General features: G+C 42.4%; 2 protein-coding genes across 2 annotated transcripts; one reads left to right on the forward strand and one right to left on the reverse strand.

Annotated features, from left to right (window-relative positions):
• Window positions 1-10,408: 10,408 nt before the first annotated feature.
• LOC306745545 (beta-crystallin A1-like) lies at window positions 10,409-11,671 on the reverse strand (the record flags this gene model as incomplete). Its single annotated transcript, XM_079228354.1, has 5 exons — window positions 10,409-10,556; window positions 10,671-10,813; window positions 10,902-11,043; window positions 11,358-11,476; window positions 11,597-11,671. 5 exons carry the CDS (start codon window positions 11,669-11,671, stop codon window positions 10,409-10,411), a joined length of 627 nt encoding a protein of 208 aa, XP_079084480.1.
• A 2,190-nt stretch (window positions 11,672-13,861) lies between these two features.
• Window positions 13,862-14,903, forward strand: crybb1l1 (crystallin, beta B1, like 1; the record flags this gene model as incomplete). The annotated part of the gene is made up of 5 exons (XM_079228310.1): window positions 13,862-13,951; window positions 14,051-14,169; window positions 14,273-14,405; window positions 14,493-14,635; window positions 14,732-14,903. The coding sequence occupies 5 exons, from the start codon at window positions 13,862-13,864 to the stop codon at window positions 14,901-14,903; spliced, it is 657 nt and encodes a 218-aa protein (XP_079084436.1).
• Between the last annotated feature and the right edge of the window lie 5,993 nt (window positions 14,904-20,896).

Genomic DNA, 20,896 nt, shown 5'->3' on the forward strand with positions numbered 1-20,896 from the left:
GACCCGCACTTCTTTGCGAAGTTCCATGAGCGCTGGCCGCGGCCTGCTCCAAACCAGAAGGACCCTCCAACGCCTTCCAAGTTTTTCAGTCCGGTCCCGACCTCATCCTTTGAGCAAGTCCTCTTTGAACTGCACAGAGACAACGAGACAATGTGAACATGTTTGATTGCATAAACTGGAGGAAATTTTTTTCTTTGGATATGAGCAACTAGGACTCATCAGGGATTATACCAGGTTTCAGTGCTTAAAAGCACACCGACTAATACTTTGACTTTCTTTGAGTAATTTATCATTGGTTTGTATATCTGTCCTTTTTTTAAAATCCAGACGTAGTTATGTTACTGGTTGAAACATAACCATTAATGCTGGGTAAACATTTTTCCAGCAATGTGAAGCTGCAGCAGGTGCTTCTCAGACCTTGAAGCAATCGGTGTCCTCCAATATTTGTCTCCTTGTAAACATGTAAGCCTGAGCCTTGCTCATATAACAATCTTTTCAATTTGACCGTGCTGCAACTTCTACATGTATTTTGTTTCTGTAGCATCTTTTTGTATGTTTGAAGTAGAACGTGTTGCCGTCTGGGACGTACAGTCTGTAGCAGTGGATGTGAGTTAACACTATTCTCCTGCCGCTAATGTGAGGTTTAGCAGTCTGTGCTGGAGAAATCAAGGGAATAAATAAAGTTAAAGTTTTCTCTGTACAAATTTCTGGCTATTGTGACTATCGCCCCACCATGGCTCGGCAAGCAAAGAGGGAAAGTGGTCTCATACAGACTTCAACTTTGGTCGTTACCAACTTGATTTGACTCTGTCAGACTGCTGAAACCTCATAAGCTTCAGCTGGACTTTAGGGCTCATTTTACTGTAGTACTGGATTTTTGTCGCTTACTGTATAAACTACTCTAAGCTATTATGAAGAGTGAATTTGTTTGACGTACTAGGCTGTAGAAACCATTTGTCATCTGTCGCATACTGGCACATAACATATCATATAACTCGTTCACACTGTATCATAAATGTTTACACTAATGCTCAAACAGAGGCAGGGTTTAACGGGCAGCTTGGTAGCTGTCTACAAGACAATATATATAGGTGGATAAAAATAACTGTGTTAATTTGTTTATTCATATTTCACGGGGGCAGAGTGTCCAAAGTCGGTCATTAAAATAGTTTACCCCAAATAGGATCTTAACCAGTTGGGTGAAAACAATTAACACATTATCTTTATTCTGTCTCAGTATAGAGTTTCTACAGCGACGTGCCATTTATAGTGCTTTGCCACACTGCACCATAGAAACTAAAAAAGTTATTTAAAAAATTTTTTTCCCAGAAATGTTTGTGACATTTGTGGGTCAATGTTAACTATTAAATGTAATGTACCACAAGATATGTCAACAAACCACCTCAGTCCCAGTTGCACTGCAATATATACTAACTTTAGCCACCGTATGACACAACAGACAAAGTATGTCAAATACTGAGTATACAGCAAGGGTGTTTATTGCGTTTAACCTTTTCATAAACATTTCTTCAAAAGTTATTTATTTAATCAAATGTTGAATGTTTCTCTTTAAGTCCATCCATCAAGATGTATGCAGTGTAGCCCAACAATACATCCTACAAATACTTCTCATTCAAATTGCATATACAATCCCTTTCAATAGGTGATAGTTTTACTTTATGGTTACTTTGAAGGTTACGCTCTGTCCTTTTTAAAAAGCAATACAACCTAAGCCTTCAAAATGACCATGAAGATCACCTTGCTAACAAAAAACTAATATAAGATAATAAAGGCAGTTATATATATTTATATATATGGAGTGGAGGATTAAGTATTCAGATATTATACCAAAGTTAAAGTATACTACAGTGTATACATAAGCTTTAGTAAAAGTTATGCATTTTAAATCTTAAGTATAAAATATTACTATCAAAATATAGTTAAAGTAGCACAAGTAAAAGCCACTACCATTATCCAGAATGCTCCAATTAGTGTGTACATCACTTTAATGTTGCTGAAGGATAAGATGGGCCTAATTTACCTTACTTATTGTTTTGTACTACTGGTTAGCTTAATATGTAGTAATTGATCATAATTTATTGGGTTGTTATTTGTGTTAATAACATACATTTGTAATGTGACTAAAGCTTTAAAGTAGGTGCAATATTTGCCACTAACTTGTAGTGTAGTCGAAGTGTAAAGTAACATGAAATGGAAATGATCAAGAACTATACAAGTACCTCAAAGTACAGTAGAGTGAGTTTCTAGTTTCCACCACTGGTCACTAAAAAGGGACGGATGTTAATATTTTCAGGCGAAAGGGAAAGTAGCAGAAGATAACTCTCGTGTTTAATGTTGCGTCTTTACTCTTTGACTGCTGTACATGACCGTTGGTCGTGCGGTGACAGCCCCGCCCCCTGGTGGCGGAGCGATGCCCGACAGTCGTTTCTGCTTGATGACCACGCTGACCTGCGGATGACCTCCCCCAAAAAACGGACAGGAGAAAACAACTGAAAACAAACAATATACTGTCTGTCAATCTCACTTGAATATGCATAACTTTTAACACAACCTAATATTATGTATTTGACGTCGGGCGCATTGAGTGAACCTGTGAGTGAACGGTGAGTGAACCTGCCCGCGTTTATGTAACAGTCACAGCCAGGCGAAAATAGTTTAAACGTCTCAAGTTGTACTGAGTTTAGTTCGAGTCAATTATGTAAATGTTCGTGCATGTTAACTAACGGGTGATCTGCTGTGACTAGTTTCCTCCTCCCGGCTCCGGGTGGTAGTGTTGTGCAGCTAGCTGACCGCTAACATATCATGCACATTAACGCACGAGTTCTTGATTTAACGTGAAACCTTTGTAGAGAACTACGATATTAATCTACTGTCGTGGAAGAAAGACATATGTAATATGTGGATGGAGCTAAATGCTCCCAACAATAGGGTTCAGAAATAAGCTAATGCTGCTGATATCTAATGTCAATGTACTAAATGAAGTTACACGGTTCTCTTCCAAGATACGAATGTAGGCCATAAACCAATGGCTATCAACATATAGCTACAGTACTAACTTTATACATTTTGTTAATGGTATGAATACAAAGAAAAAACGAGTACCAATCTCAAGAGTTAGAAATATGCTGAGTGTAAAGCGGTCACTATTTTATATACAGATGGACGGATGAATGAATGAATATATACTTTATTAATCCCCAAGGGGAAATTTGGTGTTTAATACTATTTATTTTAGGTCCAACCTGTTCTTCACATAAGGGTACTATCATAAAGAAGTGTATGAAACCGTATTTCATCTCTTATTCAGGCCCTTTCTTTGTTTTCTTTACATGAGCCCGTTGAAGCAAGAATCAGAAATGTTACACTCGTGCCAATGTTGATAAAAGATTTTTGAGCATATATTTTGATGGGTTGCATGTGCGGTCATTAACACACGTGTTTTTTATTGTTTTGGGCAACAACAACACAAAATACAATCGGTCATGTGGAAAGACATTTGCAACTAATACAAACTTTCATCATCTTTATTAATTCATCCTCACATTGCTCCTCCTCTGAAGTTAGTGGGAAGATGTGGTGCTACCAAAAACCGGGGTTTGAAGCCCTCCTTCTCGCAGAGCTGCAGAGACAGCAGCAGTGCAGCCAGTTCTGCGACACTCTGCTCAAGACGGAGGGTATGAACACTCGCAAAAACCTCCACATCTCATTTACATCGCATTGTCGCCTTGAGATCATCATCAGCACTCTTTGTCGTAGGTTGTTCTTGTTTCATGTAACTGTGGAAGCGTCATCATTACTGACCTCTTTCCTCTCCTCCAGGTGTCTCTGTGCCAGCACACAGTTGTATTCTCTCAGCTATCAGCCCTCAAATGTCCCTTGCTCTGTCCTCCGCGCCGCCGCCGCCTGCAGGACAGAGCCGTCTCTTGGAGTTTCGGGCTCTCGGCGCCTGCAGCCTGCTCCAAATGGTCAGGCTGCTGTACTGTGGAGAGATGGCGGGGGAGGGGGAGAAGGAGAAGCGAGAGGCTATTTCTGCTGCAGCCAAGCTGGGCATCCACGGGCTGGTGGAGGTCACAAAAAGAGACCGTGAGGGCAGAAAGGAGGTAGGAGTGCAGACTGAGCCACTGAGGGCTCAGGAGAAGGAAGGGAGCCTGGGCAGGTGGAGGAGAGAAATGACAGATGAGAGCACCTTCCTGTGGAAAGAGACGCTGTCAGATGGTAAAAAAGGCACATGGACTCAGACAGAACAGCTGCAAGTAAATGCAGGTCCTCCTCAACCAGCAGCCTCTTTTGAGACCATCGATATAACCGCTCTTCAGGGTTTAGGACAGACCGACTCCCATACTGCTCCCCCTCAAATTTCCTACATACCCATATCCCTCGTCTACCCACCAGATGTAAACCAAATACGCCAACCTTCACCTGCTCTCGCTGACTCCATACAAGAATCCACAGCAGCTGGACACACTGTTGTGGCACCGCTGCACACCTTTGTTCCCCCACCCCTACTTCCTTTTTCCACCCATGTGACCCCAGGTCCTGCTGACCTACAGAGCTGGTGGGCTGGCCCTCAAGGAGAAACCGGGGATGTCACAGCAGTTGAAGAATGGGGAGACGAGCGGTTAGAGCAGTTTCAAGGCAACATCCCAGGATACATCAGCTACTTCCTGAACCCGGATAAGGAGGATGATTTTGGTAGAGGGCGAGCGAGGAGGAGGCGGGGCGCAGCAGTGGGAGGTGCTAGGAGAGCTGCGACAGGTGAAAGAAGAGCCAGGAGACCACAAGCAATAAGAGGAGGTAGAGGGAGACGAGGGTTAACGCAGACGGTGGCTGTTCAGGAGGTGGGGGTGAGCAAGCTGCAAAAGTTGTTCCTGCAGAGGTGGGGGCCGACCAGAGCGGGCCAGGGGGGAGGAGCTGTTGGCAGGAAGCTGTACCTGAAGACCAGGGAGCTTCTGAAATCGACCAAGAGCACTCGGAGGAGAAGAGGGCGCGGCAAAGTGTGCGAGTTCAGCCCGAGTGGAGACGTACTGCCCGACAGTGAGGGAGGAGGAGGTAACACGCAGCACAGGAAGAATGCAGCGCAGCAGTTTAACCAGGTGAGAGTTGACTAAACACTGTCCTATTTGTAACATAATCAAAACGTGATACTAAACAACATTAACTAAATATCAAAATATGGTTAAAATCTACAAACTCACCAGTCTCAAATACCTTTTTAATTTTTTTAATTTTATTTAGAAACAAGAGTGGAGGTATCATCCAGGCCTGGGATAGTATGAATATCTGTAATGCTATTGATTAAAAAAAAGTACCACAACTTTGTTGTACTTAAAGGTAAACAACGTGGAAGTTGTGTATTTGTAATAATGACGATTTTCGCGTATATATAAATTACACAATATTATCATGTGTGTTATTAACAAATTAACATTTTTGAATATCACGGTTTTAATACTTGTATATCAGGACACTCCATGTCTGATCTATTAGGTGCACACTTTGAGAAGTTGGTGCCTCTGCAGCCGATCCATTGCTTAGAAAAGATACGGTTCAAGATGAGCAGCAACAATCACTGAGCTCAAAGAGGATAATAACAGGGATTTGATTGAGATTCTAAACTTAGTGTATACTCTCTGTAGAAAACTAAGACTGCTGTATTACACATTTTGTATTCCTTGTCCAGCTGCACGTTGTGTTGTAATTAATACTTTTTCTCCACGGTTACAGGATGGTCTTCCTGTTGACAGGACTCGGAGGGCGAAGGCCAAACCAACAGCCTCCGTTTCCTTTTCTTTCCCTCCTCCGGCTCCTGCGGCTCACGAGCAACAGCCCGAACACTTTGATCGTCTACTGGAGGAAGTGATGATGGGCCTCGACATTTTACCAAACAGCAGTGCTCCACATTCTCAGCCTCCTCTTCCAACAGATGGCAGCAGTTACTCCTCTTGTGGCGATTCTTTAGTCCAAAACAAACAATGCAACCGCACCACTGGCTTCCGTGAAGCAAGTCCAGGTTTTCATGGGTCCACAGAGGTCATTGCTAAAGCAAGAGGAGAGGATGTCAGCTTCAACAGTGAGATGCCCGTTCTGCAGCGGCAAGGTGAGATTAATGAGATGCTGGACCACTTCCTCCAGTCCTTTGAGCAGCCTGGTGACAGATGTACTGCGAGGGAAGAGGCGGAGGTGGGCGGTCAGAGCGAAACAGAGGCGAGCCGGCCTTACACTGGCCTCCGCAAATACAGAAAAAACAAGACCAACGGACGCTCTCGAATAACTGAACTGCAACAGAGTGATGAGGCTGAAAAGCTGCCGAGATGTTCTCAGCCCCGCAAGACTTCTGCTCCCTGCGCCACTCCCTCCACAAATACTGGGGAAGCACCAACCAAACAACGGAAAAGGAGAAGAAAAAATGAGTATCTGTTCTCACTGGGGAAAAAGAGGGTGAGGGTGAGGAAGCCAAAGACCAAAGATGTTCATGATGACCAAAGAGACAAGCAGCTGCAGCAGAGGCCTGTGGTACAGCTGGAGAGGTGTGGCCAGTGGCCACCTGAAGTTACACTGCAGAAAGGCAGCTGTCTGGAAGCCAAGGTGACAAACTTTTCTATGATGATGTCTGCTGTCACCATCTATCTACTGCTATTAATACCAGGGTTAAATTGGATATTAACAGCCACAGAATGAGGATGGTTTGTCTGTGTGTTTATATTTTTCAGAGTGCTGCAAAGACAAAGACATACACAATCAGGAATAGGGTTATGGACGCACATATCACGGTGAGCTTGTAAGCATGTGTGTCTTCCAAACATCTGTCTTTTAAAGAAAGAGGCACCGTGTTTTTAACTTGTTGTTTTTAGCCACTCTAGTAGCGAGGCTGTACGGCGTGAAATTTTGTCCAGAAATTCATGTACCCCAGATGATGAAGCCTGCTAACTTTTGTGATCCTTTGACATTTAATAGCGTCATCTGGTCAAAACTTTCCTTTGTCCAATAATTTAATTAATGACATTCTATGCTGAACGTGGTAAACATTATTCCTGCTTCACATCAGCATGGTAGAATTTTCATTGTGGCACGGCAGCATGATGCCTTTAGCATTTAGCTCCTTGCAGAGCTGGTAGAATTGCTGTAAGCCTTTGGTGTTTCTTTTTTTGTATTTGTCTGGATATTTTATTACAGTTCATTTGTTTCACAGGACAGTTTGCCCTTTCTCAAGGAGCCACTTCAGATTGAACGGCCACTTGCAGAAAGCCGACCAAATTGCTGTCGAGACGAGCCCAATAAAAATGTACAAGTTCTCAGTTTATCTCATGCTGAGAATTCAGCGCCACCAATGCAGCCGCAGCCAGTGGAGCCCTGTGGCACGGATGAACAACGAGAGACAAATCAAGAGAGACATGAAGAAGAATATGCTGTCAAGCCACAGGAAGAAGCAGAGGGAGCTCCAAAGAGGGGAGGGAAGAGGAGAGCCGAGTCAGAAGAGGTGACGAGTGATGAAGCCAAGAGGATTTGCTTTGAGCAAACGGCCCGTCCGATGGCTGCAACATTCGCCCCAAGCTCTCGACCTACAGACCCCATCTCCGAACCAGCAACCAGAGAGATAATGGATGTTTCGCTAACCAGCGTAAGAGATTGTTTACAAATAGAAGACGGAGAGAAGAAAACGATGTGGAGTGAAACTGAGGACAGTTTGATGGATGAGGAGACGGAGACAATCGACGTGGACGGAGACCCTGAAGACGACCGCCGCCCGAGCAGAAGAGAGCACACTCTGTCAAGTTTAGTGGTAGGGACGTCTTCTGTTTCACCTTCTTCGTGTTCAGAAAAAGAGATCTGTGTGTGGTTGACAGGACGCTGGGAAGAGGACAAAGACGAGGACATTGATGTGATTGGCGGTGTCAGTCCCGTCCCCGAGCCGGTGATCATCAGCTGGACAGAGTTTTCAGAAGAGGAAGGAGAGGAGGACATTGATGTTGTTGGAGAAAAGACAGACTGCGCTTCATCATCGGTCTACGCTACTAACAGACAATACAAGACAAAGGTGCTCTGACAGTCACATCTGTGACATCCAGTTTTTGTTTCTACTCATCTTCAGTTTGTTGTTTTTATTTCCCAGAAAGCGTTTGTTTCATTTAGCTGTGAGTTAAAGGCCAGGTTGAGAGATAGATTGATGGAGATCAAGACATAAATGTTCTGATTGTGTTCACCTGCATGTGCAGACACTGACGATCACATGAGGGATTTCTGTTTTCCTATTCCACCAATGTTTAAGAAAAGAAGTGGTGTGAGCCACATGTTTATTATCTTGAAAGACAGAAAAGATAAGACGTGCATCATAATGCATAAAGAGTTTAGACAGCAACGAGCTAACATAACTGTGTAGTTTATATGCAGCTATTGAGTTTCAGCTCTTGAGTTAAGTAGACCGACAATCATTGACAAACTGTCATTGACAGGGAGCGTTAATTTGTGTGTACTTTAACGATATTTAGCCATTGTTTTTATGTAAAGAATTTCAAAATTGCGTAATTTGTGATTTTTCAGCAGATTTGTTCAGAAAAGTTGGTTGAAAACAAAAACAAAGAAATATCAGGTTTGTGCAACGTCGCGTTTTATTAGTATGTTGATGTAAAAAACAACTACGACTGTTTTACGCGTAAATATGATTAATAATGTCATCCTCTGTTCTGCTACAGTTTGTAAATGTTCCAGGAAAACATGTCTTTCTTGTTGTTCTCAGGTTATTGATGTTGACGCTTGTTGGTGTTCCTTGTGGCACTTCTGAGTCTGGGACTGATTTCCTCAATAAAGAAATCCTTCCTACTTCCTGCAGCAGCGCTGCTCTGTGGCTCCACATGCACGTCACTGAAAATTAGGCTCATTATCAGGGTGTGGATTTTATTTTATGAAGTACAAGGAATTAAAAATACCCACATAAAAATGTATTATACAATATAACCAATAATACTGGAATCACACGGTCGGTGTTACAACTAAAATACACATCGTCGGCTCACATTAGGTCGACGTATTTGTCAGTAGTGTCCCCCAGGAACTTTCTGCTGCGTTGTATTGGACTTGTTTGTGTTTTATCTATTGGCAGCATGTTTATGAACCGGGGTCAGAGGCATAATTTTTTGTTGCTTTGTATGTTCGTCCCCTTCTCATTAATATCTCATGAAAGCCTGAAGGGATTTTTTTTTGTCAAACTCATAAGCTGATTCGATCTTGTTGGTCAAAGGTCACTGAGACCTAACAAAATGTGTTTTTAGCCATGATTAAAGAATTCATATGCAAATTATGACAATTTCCCTCAAATGTCTAATAGAATAAAATGATGAAGTGACAGACATGAATGTAAACTCCAACTTGATGGTTGCTGGAGCTTCAACTGCGATAATTGTAATTGCTAAATGTTTTGTCATTTTGTTTTGGTCTGTTTCACGTTTGTTCTGAAGTTGCACTTGATTCCGCTTTAAAAAATACTATTCATCTTTGAGATGAATAACAATGTAAAGTAACTTATTTTCTCCCTTATCCTTTTCCCCCCATTTGTCCTTACCTGCCTAATTTAGCACATTAAATCAGTTTGGTGGGTACCTTTTTAAAGTAACCCCAAGTTATTAGGCGGCTGTACCAAGTTTGTTTTGTTGTTATTGGACAAAAACATCAATAGAAATTTATCAAACTACACCTGCAAAATACTTTACGTTTTTTTTTAAATATGTTTTCCCTCAATATTCCACAATTAAACCCATTTCAAGCACAGCCGCTGTTCTCTGAAGAGACGAGCCCCTCTGAAGCCTGCAGGTGGTGTTTCATGCCGCAAAGAGAAGGGAAGCCCACGTTATTAATTACATATACACTTATAATAAAGCCAGAATACATGAAGTGAAAATTAGTTTATTAGTTTTCAACCTGTGGATCAACCGCCTACACACAACATCGTAACACTTCTGAGCTGCACTGAGGAAACTGAGTGCTGCTGCAGAGGTTTTCCTGTGCGCCATGTTGGAGCTTTATCTCCCGTCTGCTGGCTTCCAGCTCGCTGAGGAATTGCTCTGCTCATCGCTCGGCTCAGGTGAGCAGTACAGCGCAGGTGTGCGTTTGTGTGCAAGTGTGTGGAAACCTCTAAACCAAATAAAAAGACGCTGTGTGTGTGTGTGAGCGTCGGTTATGTCGGCATGCGTGTGATTGGAGCGTCTGTTTCCCTGTGCTTTAACCGTGCGATATTGTCTCTTATCACACTCTGGCAGCGGCTGTAAATCAGTAGTGGTGGTGGAGCGGCTGAGGCGACTCAAATCAAGAGGAAGGAAAGGGTTGAAGAGAGGAAGAAGGAAATAGAGGAAGGGGTTATGGGTGAAGGGAGCTGCGGTCTCAGCCTATCTCCCTCTCAGTGCTGGATGCGCCTGATGGACTGGATCTGGGGGGTCTGACAGTGGGACCCCCAGTTCCTCCAGTGCTGGTAGTCTCCGCTGTGCCTCTCACACTCCATGATGTACTGCTGGCCCCTGTATCCAGGGTGCTGGTAGCACACAAAGCTGCAGGAGAAGGAAACAAAGGTTAGTGGGAACCGGTTGATTTGTCGCGATATTATTGATGTAACAAAAACTAAGCTTGATTTTAAAATGATATTCGCATTCAAAGTAACTTACGCGCCGCACTGCACGTGCATGGAGCCAACTTCAGGCATCATCCAGCCCATGGCCTGCAGAGAGGGGTAGTCATCACAGAGCTCCACACTGCGGCCCATGAAGTTCTCCTTCTCAAAGATGACCATGCGGCTGCTCTGGTGGGACTGCGGGGAAGAAAGCACGCGTTGGATTTTGGACCCCTGAGGTATTTGTTCATCGCCACCTGAGCACTGGGAGACGGGATGTACTCACGGCGCAGTAGATGGGGCGCAGAGACATGAGGCGCTCCACGTGGTAGGAGAGGGAGCCACTGTAAGCGTCCCAGTGGGGGTACTCTCCTCTCTCCAGGATGAACTGCTGGCCCTGGAAGTCATGGTGCTCGAAGCCCACCCAGCTTTTGAGAGAGACGGAGAATACATCACTTTACTGCATGTCCATCTGAGGACGTTTATTATCAGATCCAATTTTCTACTAGGCTTAAGAGCAACAGTACAACGGCATGTAGCTCCCTTTGCACAGTCAACAATTACATTGTGTCGGTGCTTAAAGCTTCCCAAATTGTATTTCCTTCTTGTTTGGGATGGATGTATTGAGGGGAAACAAAGGAGATAATTGTTCTCCTTGATTCACCACATCCGTGTATATCATTAACAGTCAGAGACTCATTCCTGTCTTGTTTTTACCAGAGGAAAGGTTTAAGACACTTACGCTCCACTCTCCACCCTGATGGAGCGGATGTTGTCCAGTCCGCAATCCTGAACGTTGCAGCACTCGGAGGTGAACTCCAGGCACTTGCCCTGGAAATGCTCCTGCTCGAACACGGTCACCTGAGGGAGGAGCAGGGGAAGGAATTCAGTTGGCAATAAGGTTGTATATAGTTTATCCTCCTTTATCTTCCAGTATTGAGCAGCATCCTATAATATGTGCTCAAATGAATGTGTGTTTACCTTGAAGAAAGGAGCCATGCCCATTCCTGAGTTGACCAGCGGCTGCATCATTGGGGACCTTGTAGTTCTGTACATCTTTACTCCTGATGTTCAAATGAGGACAAATAAAAGTCAAATCAAGCAAAGTAAAAAGCAAAAAAATATGGGGGGAGCTGTGGAGAAAAATTTCCTCTACAGACTAATTTATAACATAAATGATACCGCAATGTAAATAGACTTTGGCGTGTTAAATTTCCACCACAAATCCCTTTGAAACATTTATGCAATGCAGCTACAACTCATCTCGTAAAAAAACTTAACTAAAACATTAATTATAGTTAATTTACTTTTTCAATGTTTTTTTGAAAATCAGAAATATAATTCTGATGACAGTTTAATTGTTGTGCGGGTGTTTCAGAAAGTGCTTTTGGTTTTCAGTGTGAAGCACTTGTTGTGCGCCTGTCTGTCTGTCTGTCTGTCTGTCTGTCTGTCTGTCTGTCTGTCTGTTTGTCTGACCCTAAACCGTGTTGCGAGCAGAGATGAGTCCTTACCTAGATTGGCACTTTATTGGAAGAGCTCGAAAGTGGTACGCGCCTACGGTCTGCCTCGCGTAGAGCTTTGACGGAACCTGGCGCTTCAGTTTTATACCGACGGTCGAGGAGCGCGCATGCTGGTGCGCGTCCATGGCTCTGACTCGGGCTCATGCACGCCGCCCAGTTGGCACAGCGGCACCCGGATTGGCTGCGTGGCCGTGGGACGCTGTTGTCCCGCTGCAGGGGCCAGCTCAGCAGATCTCATAGTGCTGCTGCTGCTGCTGCCGAACAAAGGCGCTCCGGTATGTTCGGACCCCGCTCAGCAGTCCGGCGCGTGCCCAGGCACAAAGGGCCGGGATCGGCGTGGAGAATGTGGGGATTAACGGTGGAGCAGAGAGGCACAGCGGGGGGGACACAGGAGAAGATAATTGGGTGGATCTGAATAAGTATATAGAAAGGTTAGAGAGCTATGAGGGTCATTTTAGTAATATTCACACAACTACGTCTCATTCGAGCCAAAAGACCTTCAAGGGCGCAGGTACACCTGTGTGCACATAGATGTGTGTTCGTGTGTGCATTGAATGTAACAGTTCTGATGAAGGTTCCCCTGCAGTCACATCCTCATTTATCCATCAACCATCACTTTATGTTTGACATGAAATCGATGAAAGAAAATCTATAAAACGTGGGTCATGTGGTCTTCTGCCGCTTGGGTCTTCCAGATGAAAAGTTTCTCGTTATTTCCTTCTGATTCATAAATCTCACATGAACTCACTGTGTGAATCACACTCACATGTTACTCACTGACACTTTCTGGAAACACGTAGCCTGGAACATTTCTATTGAATTACATTTATTTGTTGCAACCTTATATGAATCAATCAAATAATTTAGGTTGCTGTATGCAATCAAGCCTGCCAAAATAGACTGGTTATAAGATCAAATAAGATAATCCTTTATTAGTCCCGCAGTGGGGAAATTGCAGGATTACAGCAGCAGTGCACACAAGAGACACATAGTAAATAAAAATCAAGTAATATAAATAAACTGTGAAAACAGTAAAGAAAAAAAATCCACAATAGCAATATTATACATACAGACGGAATAAAAAGTATAAAACAAGTATTTTAATGTATTTATATTGCACCAGTTGAACATAATTAAAGTGACCAAAGTGATTAAAGTGTTATTAAGTGTTTTGTGGTCTACTGCGAGGATAAGTGGATTGGTATGTTGAGGATAAAGAAACTGAAATACAAATCTAAATGATTATGATTTAGGGTATGTCATTTACCTGTAAAAGTTGTTGGCAGAAACATTAACTTGTATTTCATTAGTTGAGTTAGTAACTGATCCTCATGCTGTCCAGCTTGTCAGTCCTCTGGCTCCGCCCTCCCTCCCTGTCTGTCCCTGTGATGATGTGGGGTTTCTTTTGTCTCGCGTCTCTGACCTCAGCAGGTTTGTTTCTCTCCCCATAATCTCTCTCCTATGGGCGCCAGCGTATAAAATGGACGAGCGCACTTCGAGCCGCACACACTTTGAGTGAGGCTCGTCGTAGGCATCGTACACACAGACAGGTAAGGTACAGTCGCACACTGTTTACCTGCAGCTGTACCGACACAAAAAGGCATAGATTAGATTTGTTTGTCTTTCCTCTATCTCGATACTCTTACACCAGTGAACATAGGATAGATTTGTTTCATCAATGTGTCCTTTCTCACTGTGTTTTCACTTCTCTTTCCACACAGCAATCATGTCCAGTGATAAGTCCAAGACTTCTTCCCAGACCGACGGGAAGGCCGCTCAGAGCAAGAAGTCTGAGATGGGAATGATGGCTTACAAGGTGGGTGTCTCTCATATGGGATTTTGAGATATTCAGTTTATCATACCACAGACCTTCACTGTGGTTACTGACTCATCTGTGTGCATCTCTCCCCTCCAGATGTATGTGTTCGACCAGGAGAACTTCCAGGGTCGCGTGATCGAGATCAGCAACGAGTGCATGAATGTGTGTGAGATGGGCATGGACCGTGTCCGCTCCCTGCGCGTTGAGTGTGGACCGTAAGTCTCAATATATATATATATATATATATATATATATATATAGATGAATTAAAAGCACTCATCTTTGCATGGATACTTCATAAAACTGTCTCCTCTGCAGCTTCGTGGGCTTTGAGCAGATGAACTTCTGCGGTGAGATGTACATCCTGGAGAAGGGAGAGTACCCTCGCTGGGACTCCTGGAGCAACTGCCAGAAGAACGACTACCTGCTGTCCTTCAGGCCCGTCAGAATGGTAAAAAAATAAAACAAATACTCATGTTCACTTTTGCTTTTTACTGCCCCCTAAACTGGTGTTTCTCTTTGATTTTCTCTCCTCTAGGACCCCGAGAAGCACAAGATCTGCCTGTATGAGGTTGGAGAGTTCAAGGGCCGCAAGATGGAGATCATGGACGACGATGTTCCCAGCCTGTTCTCCTACGGCTTCACCGACAGAGTCGGCAGCATCATTGTCAGCTGTGGAACGTGAGTGGTTACAGGTGTCACTGACAGAGCTCAAAGACATGAACATCGACATAAAACAAATCCTGTACTGACATGTTTCCTGTTTTTTTTCTCCAGCTGGGTGGGATACCAGTTCCCTGGATACCGTGGAAGCCAGTACCTGCTGGAGAAGGGCGACTTCAGGCACTTCAATGAGTTCGGCGCCCGTCATCCTCAGTTCCAGTCCGTGAGGCGTATTCGTGACATGCAGTGGCACCAACAGGGCTGCTACACCATGGCCAACAAGTGAGGCTCAGGGAAGGAGAGAAAGAGAAAGAGCGGAAGTGAGGGAGAGGGGCGGAGGAAGAGGGAAAGGGGGAGAGATGTCTGAGGCCTTACCTCAGTACCTTAAATGATCTAAAGCAGTGAGGGGAAGGGTGATCTAGTCCCTGATCTTGTCCCTGAGACAAAACCTCAGTGGAAACACCAGCGGGACCACCCTTCATTCCTCTCTGTCTAATCTTTTCTCTTTCTCCCCTATGGGCTGAGCTTTCCCCCCTTTTCTCCCTTTTTTTTAAGTCCCTCACTTTATTCCTCTCTACAGTCCTCTGAGACACCAAAGAGGGAACACGGCACCACTTGCTGTTTTACACACTTGATTCTCGGCTCAGGGTATGATGCACCATGGGAAACTGAGTCCTTAGAGCCCCCTGACCCCCGTCTTCTTGCCCCTGTGCACTGCACACCCTCTCTGCTGTACAGAATCCTGGCCAAGTTTTCAATAAAAAGGAAAATCTTGATTTCAAAAATGTTGTTGTTGTTTCTTATTACTGACAATTATATACATTTCTGCTGATAATCAGCTTAATTTCTGGTTTCAATTAAAAAAGAGACACTCGATAACAAGATAATAAGAAATACGATGTGTGGCGGGAGGGCGTGACTTAAGACCGAAATGCGTGAAATGCGTGACAGTCACGCTCAATGCGTGACACTTGAGAGCCCTGCGATAATAAAGAGGCATAGTACTGCAAAATAGCAGTTTAGCAGCTTGTATACAGGTAATACATGTAACATGATACATAATTGTGTCCTTATGGGATTTAAACTCATCAATATTGTACATTAATTGGCTCAGGTAAAAATAATCGCCCTTAATTATTCACTTGATTTCCTGCCCCCGCATGGGAAGCAGCTAAGAAACCCAAATCAAACACACCCTGTTGACGAGCAGGCGCATGACATGCTGGGTGAAGCTAACCACTTGATGCTTAAAATGTTGACTTTCGCTTAGCAAGCAAGCTTTACCTTCGGTGAGCGGCAAGAGACCTCTGTGTCGTTTATCCCTGCAGACATCTTAATGTTTGAGCAGCGTAACAGGACAGAGAGGCTGAAGGGACTGGTTATATTATGCACTGAGAATAACAGAGCCGATACAGGAGGACTTCAAGGTGCACGAGACCCGCGCAGTGACGTTCAGACTCAGAGGTGCGTTCAAGAACTTATTCTGGTGGTTGGAACCTCCATGAACGTTGTTTTTTGTTGTGTAAAATCAGGTTTTTTGCTGTGTGGTTGCAACTGATTTTGTTTTTATACATTACGGTGTTGTCTGCATTAGTGATGTTTTATAATAGAGTAATTAGGATACTATGCTTTTTTAAGGATACTTTTTCTGACTTGTTTCATCTCGGCACAAACGGTGCAGGTCCTTGTTGAATCCGCTTTGCAGCTCCGACAGGTCTCTCTTTCACAGTCACGATTCAACAAACCATTTCACAGTCGTCAATGTGCTGTATTCAGCTCATGCTATGAACTTCATATTTTATTTAATGATGTGATTGTGTCAGATCCTTATGGAAGCCCGTTTCCGCCACAAAAAAAAAGATATGAAAAGTCATAATCGAGTCGAAATTATGAGATACAAAGTCATAATTATGAGATAAAAAGTCATAATAATGAGATAAGTCATTATTATAAGATAAAAAGTCATAATTATGAGATAAAAAATCATAATAATGAGATAGAAAGTCATAATATGAGATAGTAAGTGCGCATGCAGTGCGTTGGCTACCGGTAAAAGCAGGAAAGCTACGAGACGTTATCTTGCTCATTGTGTGGTTTATTTGGGGACAGTACACAGGCTACTGTGGGCCGCAACCTCCGCCAACAACAGTCAACATCGTTAAACGTTGTCTTAACGTCCCTTAAACTCCGCTCCCGGTGAAGCCTAGTTTATGGTTCTCCGTCACGTCGACGGCGTCGTTGAGCATTCGAAGTTCTGCGTCGAGGGACCGCGTTGCTCTGCAATTAACCGCCATGCCGCCAGGGGGGTGTGTCTGTGTGGCTGTGTGGTTACAGGGGTTATAGGCGAATTCCGGTCACCAAGTTGGAGCGGCTGCATTAAAGTTAGAGCTCATCAATATTGAAGAGCAAATGCTTATATTGCAAATGTTGAAGCGCAGGCGACAGAAAAGACGTTTGCGGAGGTGCTCTGTACGACCACTAAACCGGTCGAGGCTGGGAAAAAGCAACTGCTGGAAATTACGTTCTGAGCGGACCAATCACAGCGCTTGCGGTCCGCTTCAACGATTTTTTGGAGATGCGCGTCAGGCTACGGCGTAGGGGTCTGCGTCGACGGCGTAGCTACGGCGTAGGTACGCCGTCGACCTGACGGAGAACCATAAACTAGGCTTTAAGCCTAATTTATGTTTCTCCGCCTTCTAGCTGAATGACCAGCTAAAAGGCCTCCATATAGTTTAACCAGCTCTCGATTCCATAAAGAAACAGAGGAGAAATATGATTGTGAGCAGACCCGTAACAAGCAGCCGCGCATGCGCTCTGCTTCCAGCCAGCAGAGCAACAGATGAACACAGGAGCTGTGCAATGAGAAAATAAGCTAATAGGGAAAAAATAATTATAATACATGTAGTGTATTTGTGAAAAACAATTAAATTATAAAATAGCTAGAACTTTTAATTATAAAAACAAACAAAAGTGGTACTACCAACAGGCCACTGTCACAGCAGGTGTAACTCATGGTGGTACTTCCTAGAGTAAAATGGTGTCTATTCTCCTGACATCTGGGCTTTTTTGGAAGATCATGATGTTTATCTTCTTTAGATGTAGTGCCAGGGCCCAGTTGTGACAGTACTCCTCCAGCCGGTCTAGCTTGTATAGATTGTAGCTGACCCCTCTCACCCTGGTCACAACCTGTTTGAGTACCTCACGCCACACCAACAGTTGTTTCCCGTCGGCAGTCGGGCTCATCAACCGGGCACGGGTCCCCCACTGACTGACTCTGTCACCCCCAGACTATTTTTCGGACTATTTTTCAGACTTTATCTTCTTTCTTTTCTTTCCTCTTTCTTTTCTTTCTTCTTACCGGTCACTCCCCTGCACACTTCATATTTAAACATCTCATGCCACTTAACATACACTTTAATTTAAACACATGTCACTTTAACATACACTTACATTAACGTTATCTGTTTGTCTGAGCACTTTACTTGATCTTATACTTGATTTAATACCCATTGCACTGTTGTTGTCGTTGATTGTTGTTAGTTTCGTCTAATGTATGCACCTTCCGCCTAGAAAAAATCCTCGTTTCTGGAAACATTCCTGGCAAATAAACGGTTTCTGATTGTGATTCTGATAATATTATCATTAATCCCACACATCTGCGACTCCAGGACGAGTGTCTGAATGAAGCCGCTTCCAGCGCTCCTTCAGCGGACTTTCTTCGGACTTTCTTCGGACTGTCGTAAGAAGACAGTGTTGTGTCATAACGACATAAACAACCCGGTTCAAAGTATTACTTTATTAACGAGGTTGGAATAGAAATGAACGAAGGAATATGAAAGTAAAACCAACATATTTTTCACAGAGTACAAAGCTACTAAACTGTCTCTTTGTTCAGTTTCAAACATGCTGAATTGAATATGTTATCCCACAAACGATGTGTGTCATATATGTGTCTCATCTCCCTTTTTGTTGTTATGGTTTATCTATATGCAGATTATAATCAGATCATGAAAATATGCAGACAACCGTTTATGAAACGCCACACAACTCGTATTGACTTGATATGTTTTATTGTAATGTGACAAAATAGTTGATTAAAAAGATGATAATGAGAAAAATGACTCAGACTGAAGAGCTCGTCCAGTTTAACTCTTTCATTAAAGCTTCTGCAACTGAAGTCAACGGACTTCCTTAAGTTACCTGTGGTATGAAAAATAAAACCTTTACCTTCATTTAAACTCTTGGATTGTGCCTATTGTGCAGCTCTCTTGAACTGCCTCACCCTGCCTAGGTTAAATCTTAATGACTGGCTACTGAATATTAACCCATTCCAACATAACCACACGTGTATGAATGAAGCATATTCTTTATATAATAATTATTCTGCCCTTGCTTCTATAAGTTAGCTTAACAGATAGCTAACAGCAGATCCATAAAATGAAGACCCAGGAATCCAGAGTGGAGTTTAGGATTTTTAGTTAGAATCTTGGTTTTGTAAAACTGTGGAACGGAACATGAAATGAGCTTACAAACAGTACATATACATACACATGACTATTAAGCTCTTATTCAACATACAGCCATTATGCCAGAAAAGGTAAGTAACCATTAACATGAGACTCCCTTGACCAGTTAGCGTCTAAGCTAATTGTAACATTGATGTCACAATGATGCTAATCGCGATTAGCATTGCAATTGGCATCTATACAACACAAGTTGTACTAAAACATACATAGAATATATCATAGAAGATATGTACATGCCACATACAGAAGTACTTACAGACTTAGATATTTAGAGGCAACCAGACAGTAAGAGTGAAAAGTAGCTGCAGCATGTCTTCTCAGTAGAATCAGAACTAACTACGGAAAGAGAGGAGATGCAACAAAGATGCAATTACATTCTCTACCTGGCTCTACTTGGTGGCCGTTTCTCAATCAGCGTTCTTCTCTGTACTTGTGTTCTCGTGGACTCGTGAAACGTCATCAGTCGCGGCCCAAGTACTGTTCCAATTCAAAAGTCCGCTTCTCGCCAAGAACGGTGAAAAAATGCCCGGATGTGACTTGATCTGCCCATTTTACCGGGGACACATCAGAGCAGACTTGAGCGTTCTTGAGAGAGCCAATAACCCAGAATGCATTTCGGACCAGCAAACGGGGAACAATGACGGATGAGAAAACTCATAATTGAAAGTTGACATTCTCTGAATACTACCGTTGTTGAGTCACAAAATGTAATTTTAGGATGTTTTCAGGCGAGAAGTTAGTTGTTTAAGCATCAAATCTGTGGTCGCTTTCTCAAGAATCGGCCGACTTAAAAAGATACGCCGACGGGTTGAGGTCCTGCTCGCGGGACCGTGAGCCCCGCAGCACCGGGCCGTCAGCGCTCTGCTGACTTTTTGAAATGATCCGCTGGCTCCGATGTCTCCGTATCGATTAAACATGAGATGTAATTCTGTTTCGAGGATTTAACAAGCAATCATTATTATTTATTCACAGTCACATTAAATCAGTTTGACTGAGGGAAAGGTTAAGGTTTATAACTTAAGATTTTAATTTAACTTTTACTTTGAACTACAGCGGTGTCTTAGTACTTTTGACCGAATTGTTTGCAATTATATGTATATATATATATATATATATATATATATATATAAGTATATATATATATATATAATACATATTTATAAACATATAATATATACAATTATATGTGTATCTATATAAATATATAAGTATATATAAAACACATTTATAAACATATTATATCTACATTTATATGTGTATCTATATAAGTATTTATATAAAATACATATTTATAAACACAATATATATACAATGAGATGTGTATCTGTGTATATATATATATTATATATATTTATAAACACAATAATATATATATATACACACAATATATATATATATATATATATATATATATATATACAATGATATATATATATATATATATATATATATATATATATATATATATATATATATATATATATATACAATGATATGTGTATATGTGTATATATATATATATATATATATATATATATATATATATATATATATATATATATATATATATATATATATATATATATATACAATGATATGTGTATGTCTGTGAAACCAGTACAAAAAAAGCAGGGTTGTCATATTTTGTTTGAATGTAAAAATACTTTCAGTGAAGAATCAGAGTAACCATGACAACAACAGCTGAGGTGGTGACGTCATCAAGTCAGCTGCTGTTCCAATTGCAGAAAGACCG

Source organism: Taurulus bubalis (genome assembly GCF_910589615.1).
Source record: "Taurulus bubalis genome assembly, chromosome: 13".
Classification (NCBI taxonomy): Eukaryota; Metazoa; Chordata; class Actinopteri; order Perciformes; family Cottidae; genus Taurulus; species Taurulus bubalis.